General features: G+C 37.3%; 1 protein-coding gene across 1 annotated transcript in view; it reads right to left on the bottom strand.

The window, feature by feature from the left end:
* LOC124787640 (aspartate aminotransferase, cytoplasmic) overlaps nucleotides 1–22,442 on the bottom strand; it is a 72,615-nt gene that overhangs the window by 22,710 nt on the left and 27,463 nt on the right. Inside the window, exons 4-5 of the mRNA XM_047254417.1 lie at nucleotides 17,964–18,181; nucleotides 4,128–4,278 (exon numbers count right to left, since the gene is read on the bottom strand). Of these exons, the coding sequence (XP_047110373.1) occupies nucleotides 4,128–4,278; nucleotides 17,964–18,181 (369 nt within the window). The remainder of the gene's footprint in view (nucleotides 1–4,127; nucleotides 4,279–17,963; nucleotides 18,182–22,442) is intronic.

Below are 22,442 nucleotides of genomic sequence, written 5' to 3'. Positions count from 1 at the left end.
TGAATACCCCTGTCAGGTTATATCAATACCAGTAGCTGCCATTTGATGTGGCTAGCAACCCTACCATTTTACAACGATTTTTGGAGCAACTGAGGGCGTCCATGTCAGGGTGTGTCAACTACCTGGATGATTCTGTTGTCTCAAGTTCTCCAACAGATGAACATTTGCAAAACCTTTGCGCCTTGTTCACAGTGCTACAGGTCACCAGTTTGAAATGTAACTTGCACAAATCACAATTTTTTCAGCCCTTTATCATCTATTTCAGTTTTGAAGTATCATGTGCTGGGCTCAAGCCTTTATGCCAGCACGTTGAGACCATTACAGCTTTGTAGTGTCCAACAACGTCAAAGATTTGTGAGCATTTCTCAGAAAGGCTATGAACTACAATAAATTTCTTACTGGTACAGCCGCAATGGCCCAGCCACTTCATACAGTCTTACATAAAGATGTTTGTTTTCACAGGTCGCCCACCTGCAAGTAAGCCTTTCCCCTCTTAAGATCAAAATTATACTCAGCACCTTGCTTGGTTGCCTTCCAAACAGACTGTTCTCATGCATAAGTGTGCAAACGGTTCTGAACACACTATTGCTTGTGCTTCCAAAACTCTGATCAAATGTAACAGCAGTACCCGCAGATAGGAAAAGAAGCCGTTGCTATTGGGTACGCACCCAAAAATTTCATGTTTTATATGGTTCCAAGCTTTGATTGATTGCTTATCAAACTTCTGGTTTCTCATCTCAGTTCTTCAGCATCTTTAGTGGATAATGCGAAACATCGCCTGCAATGCTGGACTCTGTTTTTGTCATGTTATAACTGTGAGATACATTCCAAACCAAAGCACAATACACTAATGTGGATGCTCTTTCTCAGTTCTCAAATGGCCCCGATGCAGTATTTGATCAGGATGAACTGTTGTGTTTCCATTTAGAGATCGAAGCCCAAAACAACATGGATAGTTTTCCTATTACTAGTTCTTAGATTTCGGTTGCTGTCATGGAATATAGACTTTGCTGCCTCTTTGGTTTCTGATGCCTATAGCAAATACCCTTTTGTTATTCCAATATATTCGATGAATGCTGCCAGCACCATGAAGGTACTTGCTTCTGTATTTTCTCTCCAAGGCTTGACACAAAGAATTGTTTCTGACAATGGACCTCAATTTTCTTCAAAGGAATTCGCACAATTTTTCAAACAAAATGGAATACAGCATGTCTGCACAACACCATTCTCACCACAGTCTAATGGAAAGTTTTTGTCGAACATTCAAGCCACAAATGTTGAAACTTCAAGCTTCAGCTTCACTTTAAAATGGCTCACTGATGTTTTTGAGTTCATACCAAACTTTGCCTACTCCTGACATTCGCTGGCAGTACGTTTGCATGGGAGATGCCATTGGTTTTGCTGCATTTGCTTCATCCTTACCACTCTCGTCCAGCTTCCAGCCTCACTATGAAGTTTCACCCAAACGTCGGAGTTCAATATCATGTGACAAGAAGCCACATTTATGGGAATCAGGTGCTGTTCTTAGATGAGCTGGTAGAGTGCAGTATACTATTCACAGCAGTGCAGGCATGCACCAACACCACTAAAATCAGCTATGGCTCCATGAATTCAGAGATCCTGCCATAGGTCAAACTGTTTCAGATTTCTTCATTGCACAATGTTCAGCTGCCGTGACGCAGCCATGTCTGGCCGTCACAATGCAGCCATGTTTGGTTGTCACAACACGGCTTCCTAAACAGCTTACCGAGCCATCTCACCAATGGGTGTTGATGCCGGCGCACCTGCGATACAGTTGCCATCAACACCCCAGGTCACCTCTCCCTTGGACATCGACGTCGTTGCCATCAGCCAATCACCAGCACCCTCTACGATCCCACCCGTGCCTTCAGATGTATCTTGTGCCTGGTTTTCTGGGGCAGTTTCCCTGGCACTGACAAGGCACGATACTGGGGCGCAGGTTGATCTCTCTGCAGCCAGCCAAGCAACCAGCCTCATGATTTCCCATGGCACTGGCCTCCCCCCATACCATACCCACAAAGTTAGGCAGGGAGGGTGTGGTATCATCCGCCATTCGGAGTGTCACACTTTAAAACATGCACACCGCAAGTCATACCGCTGTAATTCCTGCAGCAGCCATGGCGGTATGACGGCACTACCTGCCGGAAATGACTATCCGGAGCTCCAGTGGCAGGTCTATTTAAGCTCAAATATCAATGCACAGAGCCCTCATTTTGAGTTTCTGCCACTTAGTAACATTTACAGACAGGGCATGTCATCTACGGAGTAGTCATCAAACTGCAAATCTTTATATCTGTATATATATTCAACATTCAAACCTACTGTTAGCAACTGATGTTGCAACTACTGTATTATTTTTACTATTTGATATTAGATGTAAATAAATTAATATCTGAATTCTCTGCCAACGAACTGCATCTGTTCCTTGCTCCTGTATCTGCTAAAGAACCATTAAGCATGGAAAGGAAGTTACAACAAACAAAAACAGGGAAAAAGAAGGGATCCTACATACACAGTCAAAACTTGCAACTCTGGTTTTTTGCCTGTTTGAGAGCTCTACCTTTCAAATAAATTCCAAATGCCTGAATTAAATTACCGAATGCTGTTCATGTAATATGTGACGAATAGAGGAGTGAAGCTTATATTATTCATAATTATTTTCCTGTTCTCCATTTACCTTTATCATGATAAAATTTTTAAAAATTCTTTAAGCTGAATACGTACCCTTGGGCCTAAGTAAACTGCTAAGTTTACACAACATCCAAAACCTACACAACATGTGCTCTTTCTTTACCACATGCAGTTTCAGAGAGAGGTTGGTTGATTCAGTCAGCATAAGGAAGTGACATGCTTCATTATCACAGAATTTCACTTTCATGATGAAGATGACAGTAGGGAAGTAAAATGAGGACAAGAAAAGCAATGTTTCACTATTTTAGATATCATGAAAGTTCACAACATTGTTTAGAGAAATAAAATTTGTAAAAGAGATCTAGTGAAACAATGCCGATTAGATTAAATGCCAGTTGCTCCATCTAATGACACTCAGATGAGAAGAGAGAACAGTGATTTAATTAAGGGCCAAAACCATAGCTTTTTTAACCTCCTTTATAGAACTGAATTAAATCCAACAACTTATCAAAAGTTGAAATGATGGTTGGATTTGGAGAGAGACTGAAAGCAGTGAAAGGATCTGCCATTTGAAGTCAACTGTATCTAGGCCAGATATCAATTACAAAACTTCACACCACTGGAGACAACACTGTCCTGCAGCATGTACTTGACAAACAAACTAGTCCTATGACTAAGTCAGAAAGAAATATGATGAAGTCAAACAAAAGCACAGCCTAATTAATTTCTGTGCACAGTTCAAATGGTAAATTTGAGAAACTGCACTTCCCAAAGAAAACTAATGGCAAAACAAAATCAGTGAAAAATCACTAAATAATCCACAACAACACACAATTTGAAGGGACAACAACAGTACAATGAAGTGGTTTCATGTGGACAAACGGCAATGCATCTCGCAAACAACACACCAACACAAGATGCAGGACGTAGTAACAAAATCATGACTGGAATATTTAAGATAAGTAATGCACAAAAGGAGAATTAGACAAAAAGATATAGACTAGGGAAAACAGGGTGTTGAGAAACAAAGGGCAACTCATAGTTCAAAACTGACGACAAATACAGAAAATGCCAAAAATGTGTGAACAACAACAACAACAACAACAACAGTCTTGCTATTGACATTTAGGTTAAATGCTTCTCTTGTTCTCAATGATGGTAGCTCAATCAATAAGCAACACATACTTCAAAGATACATACACATGGAACACTTCAAAAAAAAAAAATCTACCATACTTAGTAAATAATGTGTGCACACACTGACGTGACGAATAACCACAGATCAACATACAAAATGAAAAAATAAGCAGATGCATGGCAAACAAATGAACTAAAAGGAACTTAGTCTCAATAATCAAGAAGAAGTACATGACAAAAACTGATTTTTAATTTAAAAGTTCAAAATTTTAAATACAAGCAATACCATTCAATGTGAATTAAAAACAAACATTAAATAAAGTATACTTTATACTCACTATACAGGCCAAAGTTTTTGGCAAATGATTGGGCACACACAAATTCAAAGCCTTGCTGAGCAAAGTAACGAACAGCCCATGCATCTTTATCAGGATCTCCAGAAGCAAAGCCTTGGTACGCAGAGTCAAAAAATGGAAAAAGTTTCTTTTCCTGCAATAACAAAAAAAGATCATCATCTTTATAAATTACTTAGAGAGGAAGAGTTTTTAAGTTGTTTGATAAAAAATTACAGCTGACAAAAACTGTACAGAATTAATAATGCAACTAATTTTTTGAAAGACTGCATTTTGAACATCTGAATAGTGAACACGGAACTACACAAACAAATGAAAATGAAATATAAATGAAAGACTGGCAGAAAAGGCAGTAGGATTAAGATTTATCTGTCATTTCAGAAAAAGTCATAAAAACTATATTACTAGTGATATGCAATGGAGAATGTGAAATTATCTATGGCAGAACTAGTAGAGTAGTAAAGGAAAGTAAGTGAAGGGAAGAGCATAGATTTATAAAATATAATTCAAAACAGTGGGTAAGAATTTAAAACAGAAGCTATTTGATATAGAGGCACACTAAATGCAATTAAAACCAAATGAAGATAGAACAAATGCTTGTGGGCATTAACCAACAGACAGAACGTAAGGAGGCACAAATGACAGTTTTCATAACTAGTAGATACTTACTTAATCTGGAAAGGTAACAAATGGTTTTAAGAAAGAGGACAATTTGGGAATTAAATAAAAAATTGTCAAAGAAGCCTACTTGAAGGACATTGCATGGTTGCTCTTTGGGTAGCTGGGAGAGAGAGAAGATGGCAAGAGTGGCCAGTAGGGGGTGGATTAACAGTAAGATGCATAACTGCACATTGCTGTCGAGTTTTTCATGTTTTTTGTGATGTGTATGATTTAAGTGCTCCTTGGCTATTAAACTCTTGCACAAATCTTTCTAGCACAGAACGTTACATGCACCTGTTGCGTGCAAAGAACCTTGATAATAGGGTGCAACTGGATATGCCACAACGTTCTTGCAACTCATCACTTTCCCTACACTATTGTGTGACAAAACCTTCATGGTATGAACCAAAGAACACAAAACAAAGAAACAGGTTTTAGAAACTACTTTTACATGCCACATTATAAACTAGATTAAAACATTATTGGCATGATGTTAGAGGCAATAATTTATTTTGGGGGGAGGGGCTGGAGTGGAGGGGGGTACATAGTTCAGCTACCATTTATCTGCAACACGCTCATTAAAACAACTTATTTGACATTTGTCATGTACTGCTACAGTGCTGTTCCACTGGTTGTTAGCTGTGTATCGGTTAAAAATTTTTTTTCAGGCAACTGTCATCAGCATTGATATACTCTGAGAAACGCATGGTAAACACTGTGCTGCCTTACAATACATTTATTCACAACCAGTTTCAATCATTGGTCATCTTCACAGTGCTGGCACGAAAATGGGAACAAAGTGAGAACTGTGAATATCAACACCAATTACATTTTCATGAGAATTATTAGTCAGAAAAATTACTTATGAACATGATGTGTACTAATAAAAAATAATGTGACAACTTCCATGTCACACATGCTATTTATCCAGGTAAGGTGCCATAGCTGACTTGAAAACATCAGAAAACGACACTTCATGCCATAATACTGGCTCAAGCAAACAGAAAACATTGAAAAATGAAACCATGTGTCAGCAGTAAGTGCAAAGCACCAGTGCTCAGGCACAATATGCAGTAGGTCAACACACAAGTGTTGATCAAAGAAGCTACAAGCCAGAGTCGAAGAACAAGTACCAAAACGTGTCCACTACACTATAGTCACAGAAAAATATACATGCACTACAATTATAATAAAATGAAAACAATAAAAACAGATATAAATGTATTTTTAATCCTATTTTTCTTTTTTCACTTTATTTCAAAACAATAGCAGGTAATTAAACATAGTTGCATACAATAATATGCAATAAAACAGACACGTGATGCTATTGCAATGCCACACATGGTTAAAAACTAACTGACCATTAAGTAAGACCTATATCATGTAAAATTCTACATACGTATACAATGTTGCAAAAAATTATATTAGGCAATACAACTATCACAAATCACTCAAACTGGCAGCAGCCAGAGGTCTGAGGATACAAATAGTGTTAACAAAATGAGGAGCTGAATACTGCACAAAATTTGCATAGACATATAATGTTAAACACAATGAGAATCAGTAACCACTAAAAGCAGAGAGCATAAAAACCAAACAGCAACTAAAACAATTCCAGTGTCAAGTCCATATCAGAAGTCGAGGATTAAACATAATGTTTGTTGTTGTTGTTGTGGTCTTCAGTCCTGAGACTGGTTTGATGCAGCTCTCCATGCTACTCTATCCTGTGCAAGCTTCTTCATCTCCCAGTACCTACTGCAACCTACATCCTTCTGAATCTGCTTAGTGTATCCATCTCTTCGTCTCCCTCTATGATTTTTACTCTCCACACTGCCCTCCAATGCTAAATTTGTGATCGCTTGATGCCTCAAAACATGTCCTACCAACCGGTCCCTTCTTTTTGTCAAGTAGTGCCACAAACTCCTATTCTCCCCAATTCTATTCAATGCCTCCTCATTAGTTATGTGATCTACCCATCTAATCTTCAGCATTCTTCTATAGCACCACATTTCAAAAGCTTCTCTTCTCTTCTTGTCCAAACTATTTATCATCCATGTTTCACTTCCATACATAGCTACACTCCATACAAATACTTTCAGAAACGACTTCCTGACACTTAAATCTATACTCGATAATAACAAATTTCTCTTCTTCAGAAACGCTTTCCTTGCCATTGCCAGTCTACATTTTATATCCTCTCTGCTTCGACCATCATCAGTTATTTTACTCCCTAAATAGCAAAACTCATTTACTACTTTAAGCATCTCATTTCCTAATCTAATTCCCGCAGCACCACCCAATTTAATTTAACTACATTCCATTATCCTCGTTTTGCTTTTGTTGATGTTCATCTTATATCCTCCTTTCAAGACACTGTCCATTCCGTTCAACTGCTCTTCCAAGTCCTTTGCTGCCTCTGACAGAATTACTATGTCATCGGCAAACTTCAAAGTTTTTATTTCTTCTCCATGAATTTTAATACCTACTCCGAATTTTTCTTTTGTTTCCTTTACTGCTTGCTCAATATACAGATTGAATAACATCGGGGAGAGGCTACAACCCTGTCTCACTCCTTTCCCAACCACTGCTTCCCTTTCATGCCCCTCGACTCTAATAACTGCCATCCGGTTTCTGTACAAATTGTAAATAGTCTTTCACTCCCTGTATTTTACCCCTGCCGCCTTCAGAATTTGAAAGAGAGTATGCCAGTTAACATTGTCAAAAGCTTTCTCTAAGTCCACAAATGCTAGAAATGTAGGTTTGCCTTTCCTTAATCTATTTTCTACGATAAGTCGTAGGGTCAGTATTGCCTCACATGTTCCAACATTTCTACGGAATCCAAACTGATCTTCCCTGAGGTCCGCATCTACCAGCTTTTCCATTCATCTGTAAAGAATTCGTGTTAGTATTTTGCAGCTGTGACTTATTAAACTGGTATTTCGGTAATTTTCACATCTGTCAACACCTGCTTTCTCTGGGACTGGAATTATTATATTCTTCTTGAAGTCTGAGGGTATTTCGCCTGTCTCATACATCTTGCTCACCAGATGGTAGAGTTTTGTCATGACTGGCTCTCCCAAGGCCGTCAGTAGTTCTAATGGAATGTTGTCTACTCCCAGGGCCTTGTTTCGACTCAGGTCTTACAGTGCTCTGTCAAACTCTTCACGCAGTATCATATCTCCCATTTCGTCTTCATCTACATCCTCTTCCATTTCCATAACATTGTCCTCAAGTACATCGCCCTTGTATAAACCCTCTATATACTCCTTCCACCTTTCTGCCTTCCCTTCTTTGCTTAGAACTGGGTTTCCATCTGAGCTCTTGATGTTCATACAAGTAGTTCTCTTCTCTCCAAAGGTCTCTCTAATTTTCCTGTAGGCAGTATCTATCTTACCCCTAATGAGATAAGCCTCTACATCCTTACATTTGTCCTCTAGCTATCCCTGCTTAGCCATTTTGCACTTCTTGTCGATCTCATTTTTGAGACGTTTGTATTCCTTTTTCCCTGCTTCATTTACTGCATTTTTATATTTTCTCCTTTCATCAATTAAATTCAATATTTCTTCTGTTACCCAAGGATTTCTATTAGCACTCATCTTTTTACCTACTTGATCCTCTGCTGCCTTCACTACTTCATCCCTCAGAGCTACCCATTCTTCTTCTACTGTATTTCTTTCCCCCATTCCTGTCAATTGTTCCCTTATGCTATCCCTGAAACTCTGTACAACCTTTGGATTAGTCAGTTTATCCAGGTCCCATCTCCTTAAATTAGCACCTTTTTGTAGTTTCTTCAGTTTTAATCTACAGCTCATAACCAACAGATTGTGGTCAGAGTCCACATCTGCCCCTGGAAATGTCTTACAATTTAAAACCCGGTTCCTAAATCTCTGTCTTACCATTATGTAATCTATCTGATACCTTTTAGTATCTCCAGGATTCTTCCATGTATATAACCATATTTTTTTATTCATTATTAAACCTACTCCTGCATACCCCTATTTGATTTTGTATTTATAACCCTGTATTCACCTGACCAAAAGTCTTGTTCCTCCATGCATTTCTCATAGTATATTGGTTAAAGCTCGTAAAATGGAGAGTGGACCGCCAATGTGAGCAGAGTTCATTCTTGCTTACTGCATGTAGTTACAGTTAAATAGACACCTGACACTGTCCAACATTGAATACACATGTACATCACACAGCTTTAATACTTCAAGTCAGCTGGTGCTCTGTTAAGGCAAGTTAGCAACAGTGGTGGGTGACAGTCAGAGCTCTGATTGGAGAAACTGAGTATGCTGTGTTAACTAAAAAGAAATTTTAATCAAAGCAAAGTGCACACCCCACTTACACATGAATAAATCAAGTACTTCATCCTCCTCAAAGGTAAGTTAATCACACAAATGCTCATCTAAGATGCTGCATAGTTCATGATGATGATGATTATGAAGAAGAAGAAATGTATTCTGCCCTCATAATAATAATAGTAGTAGTGTTTTATTGGTTGTGTTATGGATTTTCAGCCTTCTTCAATTGGGTAATTCTAAGTTTATGTTGAATCCAATTTGTATGCTGCAACTGCCTTTTATTCTGTAACTGGCAGCTTACTGTTTTTTCATTAATATACATAGAACACACACTTTTAGCTCTGCTGATGATTGCTATTCAATTCTGATTTTCCATAAGTATATGTAGTACTAGCTTAGCACCCACTGTCCTGCTTGCACGGTCTCCACAGATCATCATCATCATCATCATCATCATCATCATTTCTCTTCCTGTCTCAGATGTTATGTCTGGTTAAAAATGGAAAGTGACGCGGACCTTGATCACGCATGACTTCCTTTTAACTGTACGGTATATGTTACATTGCATTTAGGAACTTTCGGGTAATTGAACAAGTGTCAATAATTACAGATTTCTGCAGTTGTATATGTAAGTTTGGATGTAGCTGTATTGCATTGATGTACTGGTGGATATTGTGTGGTATGACTCCTGTAGTTGATAGTATATTTGGTATAATGTCAACTTTATCCTGATGCCACATGTCCTTGACTTCCTCAGCCAGTTGGATGTATTTTTCAATTTTTTCCTCTTGTTTTCTTCTGTATATTTGTTGTATTGGGTATGGATATTTCGATTCGTTGTGTTAATTTCTTCTTTTTATTGGTGAGTATGATGTCAGGTTTGTTATGTGATGTTGTTTTATCTGTTATAATGGTTCTGTTCCAGTATAATTTGTATTCATCATTCTCCAGTACATTTTGTGGTGCATACTTGTATGTGGGAATGTGTTGTTTTATTAGTTTATGTTGTATGGCAAGTTGTTATTGTATTATTTTTGCTACATTGTCATGTCTTCTGGGGTATTCTGTATTTGCTAGTATTGTACATCCGCTTGTGATGTAATCTACTGTTTCTATTTGTTGTTTGCAAAGTCTGCATTTATCTCTTGTGGTATTGGGATCTTTAATAATATGCTTGCTGTAATATCTGGTGTTTATTGTTTTATCCTGTATTGCAATCATGAATCCTTCCGTCTCACTGTATATATTGCCTTTTCTTAGCCATGTGTTGGATGCGTCTTGATCGATGTGTGGCTGTGTTAGATGACACGGGTGCTTGCCATGTAGTGCCTTCTTTTTCCAATTTACTTTCATCGTATCTGTTGATGTTATGTGATCTAAAGGGTTGTAGAAGTGGTTATGAAATTGCAGTGGTGTAGCCGATGTATTTGTATGAGTGAGTGCTTTGTGTATTTTGCTAGTTTCTGCTCGTTCTATAAAGAATTTTCTTAAATTGTCTACCTGTCCATAATGTAGGTTTTTTTATGTCAATAAATCCCCTTCCTCCTTCCTTTCTGCTTAATGTGAATTTTTCAGTTGCTTAATGTATGTGATGTATTCTATATTTGTGGCATTGTGATCCTGTAAGTGTATTGAGTGCTTCTAGATCTGTGTTACTCCATTTCACTACTCCAAATGAGTAGGTCAATATTGGTATAGCATAAGTATTTATAGCTTTTGTCTTGTTTCTTGCTGTCAATTCTGTTTTCAGTATTTTTGTTAGTCTTTGTCTATATTTTTCTTTTAGTTCTTCTTTAATATTTGTATTATCTATTCCTATTTTTGTCTGTATCCTACATATTTATAGGCATCTGTTTTTTCCATTGCTTCTATGCAGTCGCTGTGGTTATCCAATATGTAATCTTCTTGTTTAGTGTGTTTTCCCTTGACTATGCTATTTTTCTTACATTTGTCTGTTCCAAAAGCCATATTTATATCATTGCTGAATACTTCTGTTATCTTTAGTAATTGGTTGAGTTGTTGATTTGTTGCTGCCAGTAGTTTTAGATCATCCATGTATAGCAAATGTGTGATTTTGTGTGGGTATGTTCCAGTAATATTGTATCCATAATTTGTATTATTTAGCATGTTGGATAGTGGGTTCAGAGCAAGGCAGAACAAGAAAGGACTTAATGAGTCTCCTTGGTATATTCCACACTTAATCTGTATTGGCTGTGATGTGATATTGTTTGAATTTGTTTGGATATTAAGTGTGGTTTTCCAATTTTTCATTACTATGTTTAGGAACTGTATCAATTTAGGATCTACTTTGTATATTTCCAATATTTGTAGTAACAATGAGTAGGGTACACTATAAAAAGCTTTTTGGTAATCAATGTATGCATAGTGTAGCGACCTCTGTTTAGTTTTAGCTTGGTATGTCACCTCTGAATCTATTATCAGTTGCTCTTTACATCCTCGTGCTCCTTTGCAAAAGCCTTTTTGTTCTTCATTTATAATTTTCTTCTGTGTTGTATGTGTCATTAATTTCTGTGTAATGACTGAAGTTAATATTTTGTATATTGTTGGTAGGCATGTTATGGGGCGATATTTAGCTGGGTTTGCTGTGTCTGCTTGATCTTTAGGTTTCAGATAAGTTATTCCATGTGTAAGTGTATCAGGGAATGTGTATGGGTCTGCAATGTAACTGTTAAATAATTTAGTTAGATGTGAATGTGTTGAGGTGAATTTCTTTAGCCAGAAATTTGCTATTTTATCTTTTCCAGGGGCTTTCCAATTGTGAGTAGAATTAATTGCTTGGGTGACTTCATGTTGCAAAATTATCACTTCAGGCATTTGTGGTATCATCTTGTATGTATTTGTTTCTGCTTGTATCCACCGTGCATGCCTGTTATGTTGTACCGGGTTTGACCATATGTTGCTCCAGACGTGTTCCATGTCTGTTATGTTTGGTGGATTGTCTATTTTAATGTGTGTGTTATCTATTGTCTGGTAAAATTTCTTTTGGTTTGTGTTGAATGTTTGGTTTTGTTTCCTTCAATTTTCACTTTTTTTGTATCTTCTGAGTTGTTTGGCCAATGCTTGTAATTTTCGCTTCTTTTCATCTAATTGCTCTATCGTTTCTTGTTGTGAGATTTTACCTAACCTTTTTCGTTTTTTTTCTGACATTTCATTTCTTATAAATTGTGTTAGCTGTCCGATGTCTTTTCTCAGTTTTTCTATTCTGATCTGTAGCCTGTGTTGCCATGCTAGTTTTGTGGGTTTCTTCTGTGTGTTGGTTGGTTCTGATCTCTGCCTAGTGTGTATATTTAGTGTAGTGAGTGCTTCTATGTAAACCAGTAGTTGTAACTCTTCCATAGTTGTGTTTTCATTTATTTTGTTGTGTATGATTGTGTTGATAGTTTTTATTGTTGTTTCGACTTGTGGGTTATTTGGCGGTCTATGCAAGAATGGTCTAATGTCTGTATTTGTGTCTTTGTATTCTATATATGTCAGCTGAAATTTTTCTTCTATATCTAACATGTGTGTCACTTCGTGTTCTATTTGTACTTGTTCTGGTGGCTGTCTTAAGATTTCGTTTTCCTCTGACTGTTTAATTGATGCATGTTGTTCTTTGTTTGTTTGCTCTGGGATGTTTGAGTCCATTACTGTATTTTCTTCTTCTTCTTCTTCTTCTTCTTCTTCTGATTGCACATTATTTTGTTCCAGTATTTGTTGTACTTGTTGTTTGATGTTTTCTAATTCTGACTGGGGTATCCTGTTATCTTTGATTATTACACGGATCTGATCAGCTAGTCGTTGTTCTGTTAAAAATTTTAATTCTGGGTATCTGGTAATAAATGTTGTGTATACTTATGATCTGTATCCAGTTGTGTTGGTTCCTAGGTTTGTTGCTTGGTAATAACAGAACATGAGGTGTCTATTAACTTCATCTGACCATCTCATCCTCTGTCTTTTTTTTCCTTCTAGGGTGGCTGCAGGAAGCATATCCTGCAAAACACCTCTATTTGGATTTGAATCATTTTCCAGTTGGAAAATCCCCTATTTCACATCCTTTCTGGATGAATTCCAAAAACAGCGAAACACATTTCTTTAATTACTAACACAGAAGCCAAATAAAATTTTCATATATTTAGCTTTGGAAATGCTTTCATAATTAAATAACTTCACAGAACTTTTGGTATAGAATTTCCAAAAACAAAGAAACACATTTTTTTATTTCTAACCAAGAAAGCAAATACCAATTTTCATATGTGTAACTTTAAAAATACTTTGATGGTTCTTAAATAAATAATTATTCTCAAAATAATTTTTTTATCCACTATTTCACCCCCAAAGGGATTAAATTTCCAAAACTGCTTATTTCTTTATTTCTGACCTAAAAACAATTTTTGTTGGACTAGCTTCAAAATTGCCTTAATAATGACATTTTCAAAAAGCCTTTCATCCCTTATTTCACCCCCTTAGGGGTGGAATTTTGAAACTGATGCCGGTAGAGTAAGGTCAACACCCTCTTCAAATTTCAAGTTTCTATCCTTAGCAGCTTCGGCTGGACAGCTATGACTCACTCTGTCAGTACATTGCGCTTTATATATACTGAGGCTACAAAAGTCATGAGTTACCTGCTAATATAGTGTCGAAAATCCTTTTGGCCTGTGGAGTGCAGCAACTGAATGTGGCAAGATTTAACATGTCATTGGAAGTCTGCTGCAGAAATATTGAGTCATGCTGCCTTTAAAGCCATCCATAATTGCTTATGTGTTGGCAATGCAGGATTTTGTGCATGAACTGACCCCTCAATTACGTCCCATAAATATTTGATGGGATTTAAAAAAATTCTATTACAGTACATAATGGGAAAACATTTTTAGCTAACACACCTGACAACAATGACACTACTCCATTGAAAGGCTGGTATCTAGGCTTTAGATTAACATTCTGATTCTGAAGAAACTAATCAACTTAAGAGATAAGGTTACAGTTCGAACATCCCTAGATTTTCCATCGCAAATTTAGCCAGACTGCTTGTTAGATTCCAACTTTTGCCAAAATACTTTTGTTGCTCTAGATTTCCCCAACCAAATGACATGCTTCACTAAGTAATTAGGCCATTAATTAAGAATTGGCTAAAATTGGTATAAATACTTATAAATCTAAATAAGGCATCTGTTCTTGTAAATGAGTTATTCCCAAAGTAGATACATAACCTGGTTCCTTGATTTTTCGTATTTTCTTAAACCTCTAAATATTTTGTGAATGAGATCATTGCTGTAAAATACAATCCATGTGAATTAGCAAAATCTAATCTAGTCATTTTTTAGTTGCTTGTAGTGAACACTTTATATTGTATACTTGTTTTGCTCCGTTCAAAATCCTGCAAATTCTGCCTGAGATGCAGGAAATGGCAGACTCGAATGGAAGTGTCCACTCTAACAGAGGGTGACTTTCGCACTATTAATGGCTGAATACGACACCATCTACGTAAGTTGAGTAATTTGTTGTCAACTTCATTTACTCTCCTGTGAGTAGCCTCATTTCTCATTGTGAAATTCTGGTCATTAACCATTTTCTGTTTGCTGCAAGCTTGAGCCTTGATATGATTTTAAGTCATCAGTCTTGTGACTGTTTTATGTGGGCTACCACGAATTTGTCTCCTGTGCCAACCTTTTCATCTCAGAGTAGCTACTGCAATCAACATCTTCCATTATTTGCTCAATGTATTCCGATCTCTGTCTTCATCTAGAGTTTTTACACTCTACAGCTCCCACTAGTACCATGGAAGTTATTCTCTGGTGTATTAACAGATGTCCTTTCTTGTAGTCAGCTTTTTCATATATTCCTTTCCTCAATGATATTGGAGAGAACCATCTCACTGCTTGCTTGTAAGTCCACTTAATTTTCAACATTCATCTGTAGCGCCACATCAAAAATGCTTTTATTCTCTCCTGTTCCAGTTTTCCCACAGTCTATGTCTCACTACCATACAATGCTGCAATCCAAACATACGTTCTCAGAAATTTCTTCCTCAAATTAAGGCCTATGTTCGATACTAATAGACCTGTCTTAGCCAGGAATGTCCTTTTTGCCAGTGCTCATCTGCTTTTCATGTCCTCCTTGGTCTGTCCATCACGAGTTCTTTTGCTGCCCAGATACGAGGGCTATCCACAAAGTACATTAAGTTTTGGAATTAAAAATAAATAAAGTATTGGAAATTTTTTTATTATATACAGATTAAAGCCACACTTAAATACTACTTTTCTACATAGTTGCCATTTAAATTAAGGCACTTTTCGTAGTGATGGACGAGCTTTGAAATTCCTTCGTCGTAAAATTCCGCCGCCTGCGCCTTCAACCATGTGGTTACCTCTTCTTTTGGGACAGAAAAGGTGTGATTTTTGTGGATTTCCTGGAAAGAGGCACTACAATAAACTCTCAAAGGTATTGCCAAACTCTGCTCAACCTCAGAAGAGCTGTACAAAACAAGCACAGGGGAAAGTTGGGCTCAAAGATCTTGCTGATTCACGACAATGCCCGGGCCCACATGCCAAATGCCACTCGTGAAGTTTCGAATCTTTTAAGTGGGAGCTGTTTCCTCATCCGCCGTACAGTCCCGACCTGGCACCAAGCGACTTCCACTTATTCCCAGCAATGAAGAAGTGGTTGGCTATGCAGCGTTTTGATGACGACGCACAGCTTCAAGAAGAGGTAACCGTGTGGTTGAAGGCACAGGCGGCCGAATTTTATGACTAAGGAATTTCCAAGCTCGTCCATCGCTACGATAAGTGCCTTAATTTAAATATCAACTATGTAGAAAAGTAGTATTTAAGTGTGGCTTTCATCTGTATATAATTAAAAAAATTTCCAATACTTTATTTTTTTTTAATTCCAAAACGTAATGTACTTTGTGGATAGCCCTCGTAGCAGAACTCCTTAACTTCATCTACTTCATGATCTTCAATTCTGATGTTATGTTTTTTGCACTTCTCATGTCTGCTACTTCTCATAAATTTCATTTTTCTTCAATTTACTCTCAATCCATATTCTGTACTCCTCATTAGACTGTTCATTCAGTTCAACATATCTTCTAATTCGCCTTCACTTTCACTGAGGACAGCAATGTCATCAGCGAATTTTATTTACATCCTTTCACCTTTCTTTTATTTCTGCCACTGCTTCTTCAATGTACAGATTGAAGAGTAGGGGTGAAAGACTATGTCCCTGTCTTACAACCATTTTTAATCCAAGCACTTATTTGCACTCTTATTGTTCCTTCTTGGTTCTCACAAATATGCAATTTCTAACATTTTGCACCATTTTATTGTCAAACGCCTTTTTTCAGGTTGACAAATCCTATGAACATGTCTTGCTTTCCAACAGTCTTGCTTTCATTATCAACTGCAACATCAGAACAGTGTCTCTGGTGCCTCTACCTTTCCTAAAGCCAAACTGAACGTCATACACCAGAGCCTCAATTTCCTTTTCCATTCTTCTGCATATTTTTCTTGTCAACAACTTGGATGCATAAGATGCTAATTTGATTGTGCAGTAATTTTTGCACTTGTTGGCTCTTGATCTCTTTGGAATACTGTGGATGATGTTTCACTAAAAATCTGATAGTGCATCACCAGTCTCACACATGCCATACATCAATGTGAATAGCTGTTTTGTTGCTATTTCCCCCAATGATTTCAGATATTCTGATGGCATTGTACCTATCCCTTCTGCCTTATTTGATCTAAGTCTTCCAAAGGTCTTTTAAATTCAGATTGCAATACTGTATTCCTTAGTTTTTCCCTATCGACTTCTGTTTCATCTTCCATCACGCCATCAGACCAGCCTTCTCCCTAACAGAGGACTTCAATGTACTCTTTCCAATATCTGCTCTATCCTGTGCATTTAACAGTGGAATTCCCATGACACACTTAATGTTACCACCATTACTTTTAATTTCGCTGAATCAATCCTTCTGACAATCTTCCTTTTTTTCCCTGCAGCCATTTCACCTTTAACTTTCCTGCACTTACTATTTATTTCATTCTAGCATTTGTTGTAACTGTTCGTCTGGAACATGGCCTGTAAGAGCTGCAATTCACCTGCTAGGCTGTTACAGTTTGAAATTTTGTGTGCTCTGTGCACTACCGTGCTTGCAGCACCTCATTATGAAGGTGCACAAGAGCTCAACCCTGCAAATACAAATATGAAAGGAAGAAGTGTGCTAGTATTGCAAGGTTCACTGGAGAACTTCTGTGAAGTTTGGAAGGTAGGAGATGAGGTACTGACAGAAATAAAGTGGTGAGAACAGGTCATGAGTCGTGCTTGGGTAACTCAGTTGGTAGGGCACTTGTCCACGGAAGGCAAAGATTGCAAGTTCGAGTGACGGTCTAGCACACAGTTTTATCTGTCAAGAAGCCTCATATCAGTGCACACTCTACTGTGGAATGAAAATCTCGTTCTAGAAACTGGCCAGTTGTTGGAAAAAAAATCTGAAGACTCACAGACAAACGATTTTATACGTGTAGTTCCATCTGCAACTTTTGAAGTTTTAAAAATTCAGCAGGAGGAAGGGAAAACTACAGACACTGAAGAGAAAGAAAATAATTACAGTTTCATCGGAAGTTCTTTTCAAGAGTGCTTGTATGCCAACCATCAATTTAGTGTTACACCACACAATAATAAACAAAATGTTTGCCAATAAACGTTAATTATGAAATCATCATACACTAATTTTCAGTTACCTTTAAATCCCAGTATGTATATTAGCATACCTTCAAATGGGACCAGCGGAAGAGGGTAATTTAATCAATCGGTCTACCACAATAAATTCTGATGCTAGATTACGGTATATACGTTAGCATACCTTCATTACATCTGCAATTTTTATCCATTGCTCTTGTGTTGGGTCACTCCCTGTAGGATTATGGGCACAAGCATGTAATATAATAACAGAATTTTCAGGTGCGTCCCGCAGGTCAGCAATCAATCCGTCGAAGTCTATTGCCCTCTTATGTGGATCCCAGTACCGATATTCCCTTGGATCAGTGAAGCCAGCATTTGTAAAAACCAAGCGATGATTTTCTGTAAAAATATTACAGTTTGAATAAAATCCATTATGAAGTCAACAGTTTATGGACTAATCAACAAGAAAAATAACAATCCACTCTGCAACTCAAAGACTAACAAGTAACAAAAGGTAAATCAGCTTACTAACACTGGAAAAAGTGTCCTTGTTTGAGGGAATTACAAATAAAACTTATCTCAAGAGACATTCTTTGCAGCTGCACACTGAGAAACTGACGAGTCGAGAAATTACTGATGTAAGTTATAGAACTGGAACCGATAATTCCATCATAATTATTGTGACATTATTATGTTAGTCATATATTATTATGCCAGTAGTTACAGCTCACATGTTGCTCTGAGGGTAACTTAAGAGTACAAAAATTATTGTAGACTAAGTCTCCTGTTTACAAGAGATAACACAAATACTTTAAACATAATTTAATCTGAAAGAAATTCATCATCCTTGTGATACCATTTTTACTGTGTGTACAACTGCTTATATGAAATAAAAGATTATATTATTTGGCATGAAGTTTGAAGAAAACCGCATCTAAGTACCTTCACTCCACAGCAATGGGTAAAAGATTCCTCAAATTAAAAACCTGGTGGAAGATGACTTAAATGTCATTTAACGGACCAGAAGAAATCGTGCATATGACATCAGCTATACTGCAAACTTTACGTACTGGCCACTTGCATGTCACAGGGAAGCACTCTGACTATTACATATGAACAAGAAGTGGTTGTTTCACTGATGGCTTTACACACTGTAAACATTAAAACGAAGTAATGTGGGAGTGTGAAATAGGAGAATAAAAAGGTGGCAAAAGACTGTACAAGTGACTTTTCCATGTGCAAAACTACGGTAATTTTGTTAAAGAGATAAGACCGCTAGTTTGTTATGCTTGTAAAGAAGCATAGCTCAACAATATAGAAATTTGACAAGCTCCACTTAAACCACAAAATAAAATGAGGTGAAAAACTGGGTTGGCTTCAGAATTCACATCCAGTAGTTGTGATGCACCAAAACATTTATTGTTAAAGAGCATCATAACATCATTTTGGATCAAATAATTTTGGATTTTGGGTCGCATCATTGTAAACAGTTAAAATAACTAAACTGCCAACATTTCAACCGAATTGCTGCAGTCCTCTTCAGGACAGTTCACTGCTGTACAGTGGTGAATGTCTTCCTTTATATACTGTCATTTTCAGTTATCTTTGATTACCAACATCACATATCTGAGATGTCGTCAGACAATCTGAAGAGGTTGTTATGAAGAAGGTGGCTCTACGGTATGCTACTACCTGTGCTACCCTGGTGGCTGATTGAAAGGCAACTCAGGTAGGTGTTTCGTAGAAGGTGTTGTATCAGCTGTCTGCTGCCTTTGCCATTCTGATGAGTGATTAGTAGCCGATCTCACAGTGACTGGAAGACAATAGCAAATCAGCAGCTTGTATCCAGGGGGTATTGTTTTCCTACAGCAAAACAGTAAGGATGCATAGGAGTTCTCTCATAGCCTTGTTTGTACTGCCAAACCTTGATCAGGTGGTGCTGCTAGCTGGCAAACACACACGGTCCACCGGGCTGGAATAGCTGGAGTCCAGGACATAGGTAACATGTTGCCATACTCCCTGTTCATACTGTTGGGCACCTAATTACTTCAATAGCCTATCTCATTTTCTGTTGCTGCATTCCCTGGCTACCAAGAAAGTACACAAGGTTTTTGAAAACTCATATGATGGCCACATTTCTGGTGGTATTCTGCTATGTCTAACTTTTTCATCTCAGTACATAATGTTCACACTCAAAAATGCTAATGCTAATGGGTCTCCCGGTTTCACCAACTAAGATTTCACCACATGCACATCGAAGTTCATAGATACTGTAACGTTATGTGTATTTAGGCGAGTTAATCGGTGGCAAAGTAGTGGTACGAGATAAGATGAAACTGTTGTACAGCTGAATGCTAGTAGGCCCAAGAGCTCAAGCGGGCCTGAGGGCTCAGGGCACAATGCGGCAGGTCTGGCTAGGTGCAGATGCAGAGACAAGCAGCATGTGGCCGGTAATGGGAAAAATCCAGGTACAGGGAATTTTGACACTTAAAGAGGTCTAACAATGCTGCATGAAATAACGGAGTATCTGGCAAGCTGAAAGACTGCTTCTTACAGCTCTTTGAGGGTCTACAATAATTTACAATCTAATATTAATGCAAATCTGAATGCTTCAGTGACCCCAGAAAAACAATGAGCATCCAATGACAACAATATTTTACTATCTGTAAAACTACAGAAGTTAATATTTTACAGCAAACAAACATTTTCATAATGAACCTCCGAATTAACAACTTTTAAACGCTTCATGTGATTTCAACATACAATATCTCAGATGATAATATTGCAGTATTGTTATCTGTGAAAGCTACTTACCTGTATCTATTTTATTTCTTGATTTATTACATCTTTTATATCTTGTGTTTTTATTTAATGAAGAGTTTACTATTTTGCCTGTAACATTTTTTAAATGTTGACTGCAAGTGCTATTAAAAAACTGTGCTAATTTAAAAGTGGTTAATCGCCTGTGTTAGTGAGCACCACAACTGCAAGTCAAGAAGCCATAAATAATTCTGTAAGCAATATTTAAGGACAATCTGTTATTTATTGAGAACACACTTACATCAAAATGGTGGCTTATTTATTTGTGAAACAACTATACCTCATATTTATTGTAAATGATCTGAGTGCAACGAAATGTTTATGACACTTCTTTATTTAAGAATTGTTCAATATATGAGTTGAGACCTGCAGGTGGCCAAGATGAGTCATGTCATGTCATGTCCATGGAGCTTAAGAAAAATGATTTTTGGTGGGGATGGCCTTCAGCCAATGGAGGTGATCGATTCCGGGTGGAGAATGGCTGCTACAATACTTAAACTTTTGAAGCGATTCTAGGTCACTAGAGATCTGTATGTGCCCCAGAGTAGTGCTCTCAATTTTTTCCGCTTGTATTAAGAACTGAGAAGTGATGGAGTATGAGTTACTACTCTTTATTACCTTTGATAATTTGTAAATCGTAATGTTGAACCCTGAACTACTGACAAATATTTTGTATATTGTGATTACAAAATGGACTTAGTTTGTGTGTATTTGATGACCATTTAGTTTGGGGATTTTGATACACGAGTAACTTGGAAGTAGATGTCCTCAGAGTAGTGAATCAATTTAAATCATTTAATAAAAGCAAGTCTTCCAATCCAAACTGTTTACCAATTAGCTTCCATTCAGAGTATGCCGACGCAATAGCTCCATACTTAACAACCACATACAACTGTTCACTGAACAAAAGATCTGTACCCAAATACTGCAAAGTTACACATGTCACACCAATATTTGAGAAAGGCAATAGGAGTAATCCACTAAATTACAGCCCATATAATTAATGTAGATACACAGTAGGATTTTGGAAGATATATTGATCATAATAAAATAAGGGAAATCAGAACTCACATGGAAAGGGAAAGCATTTGCTTTTTCCACACACTGTTCAAGATTGGAATAATAGAGAATTAGTGTGAAGGTGGTTCGTTGAACTCCAAGAAAGGCACTTCCATGTGATTTGCAGAGTATTCTTGTAGATGTAGATGAAGATTCTTGTAAGGCTCTCAACACAACTTTACTACATTTGATATGAACATTTTCTGTCTGTATTTAATGGAATATTGCAGGACGATTTCCTGTTTGTTTGAGATGTCCTTTCTTGAACAAACATTATTCAGCATAATACTCTGTTGTCTACATCCATTACAGACATTACAATAGAACCCATGTTATTAAATTATTCATTTAACTTTTATTTTGTATTTCTGTGCGTTTTATTAACTCACAGTTCTAGCCAATGTATAGACTGGCCGCAGGATCACAGCTACAGGTTGTAATTTTCAGCGAATCATCTGCAGGGAATGAAAGCAGATGTGCACAGATTGACCCTAAGATTACATCTTTAAGCAGAGTCATGCATAACCCAAGTACCTAAAGGACAAGTAACTGCAGGTAAAGAAGCAACTGGTTTGCTCATATGAGATGCTGTTTGCAACAGCAATTACACTAGCTGTAACTGTTTAAACCACTGCAGTGTGGAGAAGTTTCACAGGATCCTTAGTGGATGGCAACAAATCTCTCATCTTGCAAGCACTCTTGAATGTAAATCTGATACCTGTGCAATGCAGAAACTTGCCTACATGATCACTGACACCACTTGTGTAAGGAATGTGAGCAA

The sequence above is a fragment of the Schistocerca piceifrons genome, chromosome 3, assembly GCF_021461385.2.
Source record: "Schistocerca piceifrons isolate TAMUIC-IGC-003096 chromosome 3, iqSchPice1.1, whole genome shotgun sequence".
Lineage (NCBI taxonomy): Eukaryota > Metazoa > Arthropoda > Insecta > Orthoptera > Acrididae > Schistocerca > Schistocerca piceifrons.
This window is presented reverse-complemented; position numbering and strand designations above follow the sequence as displayed.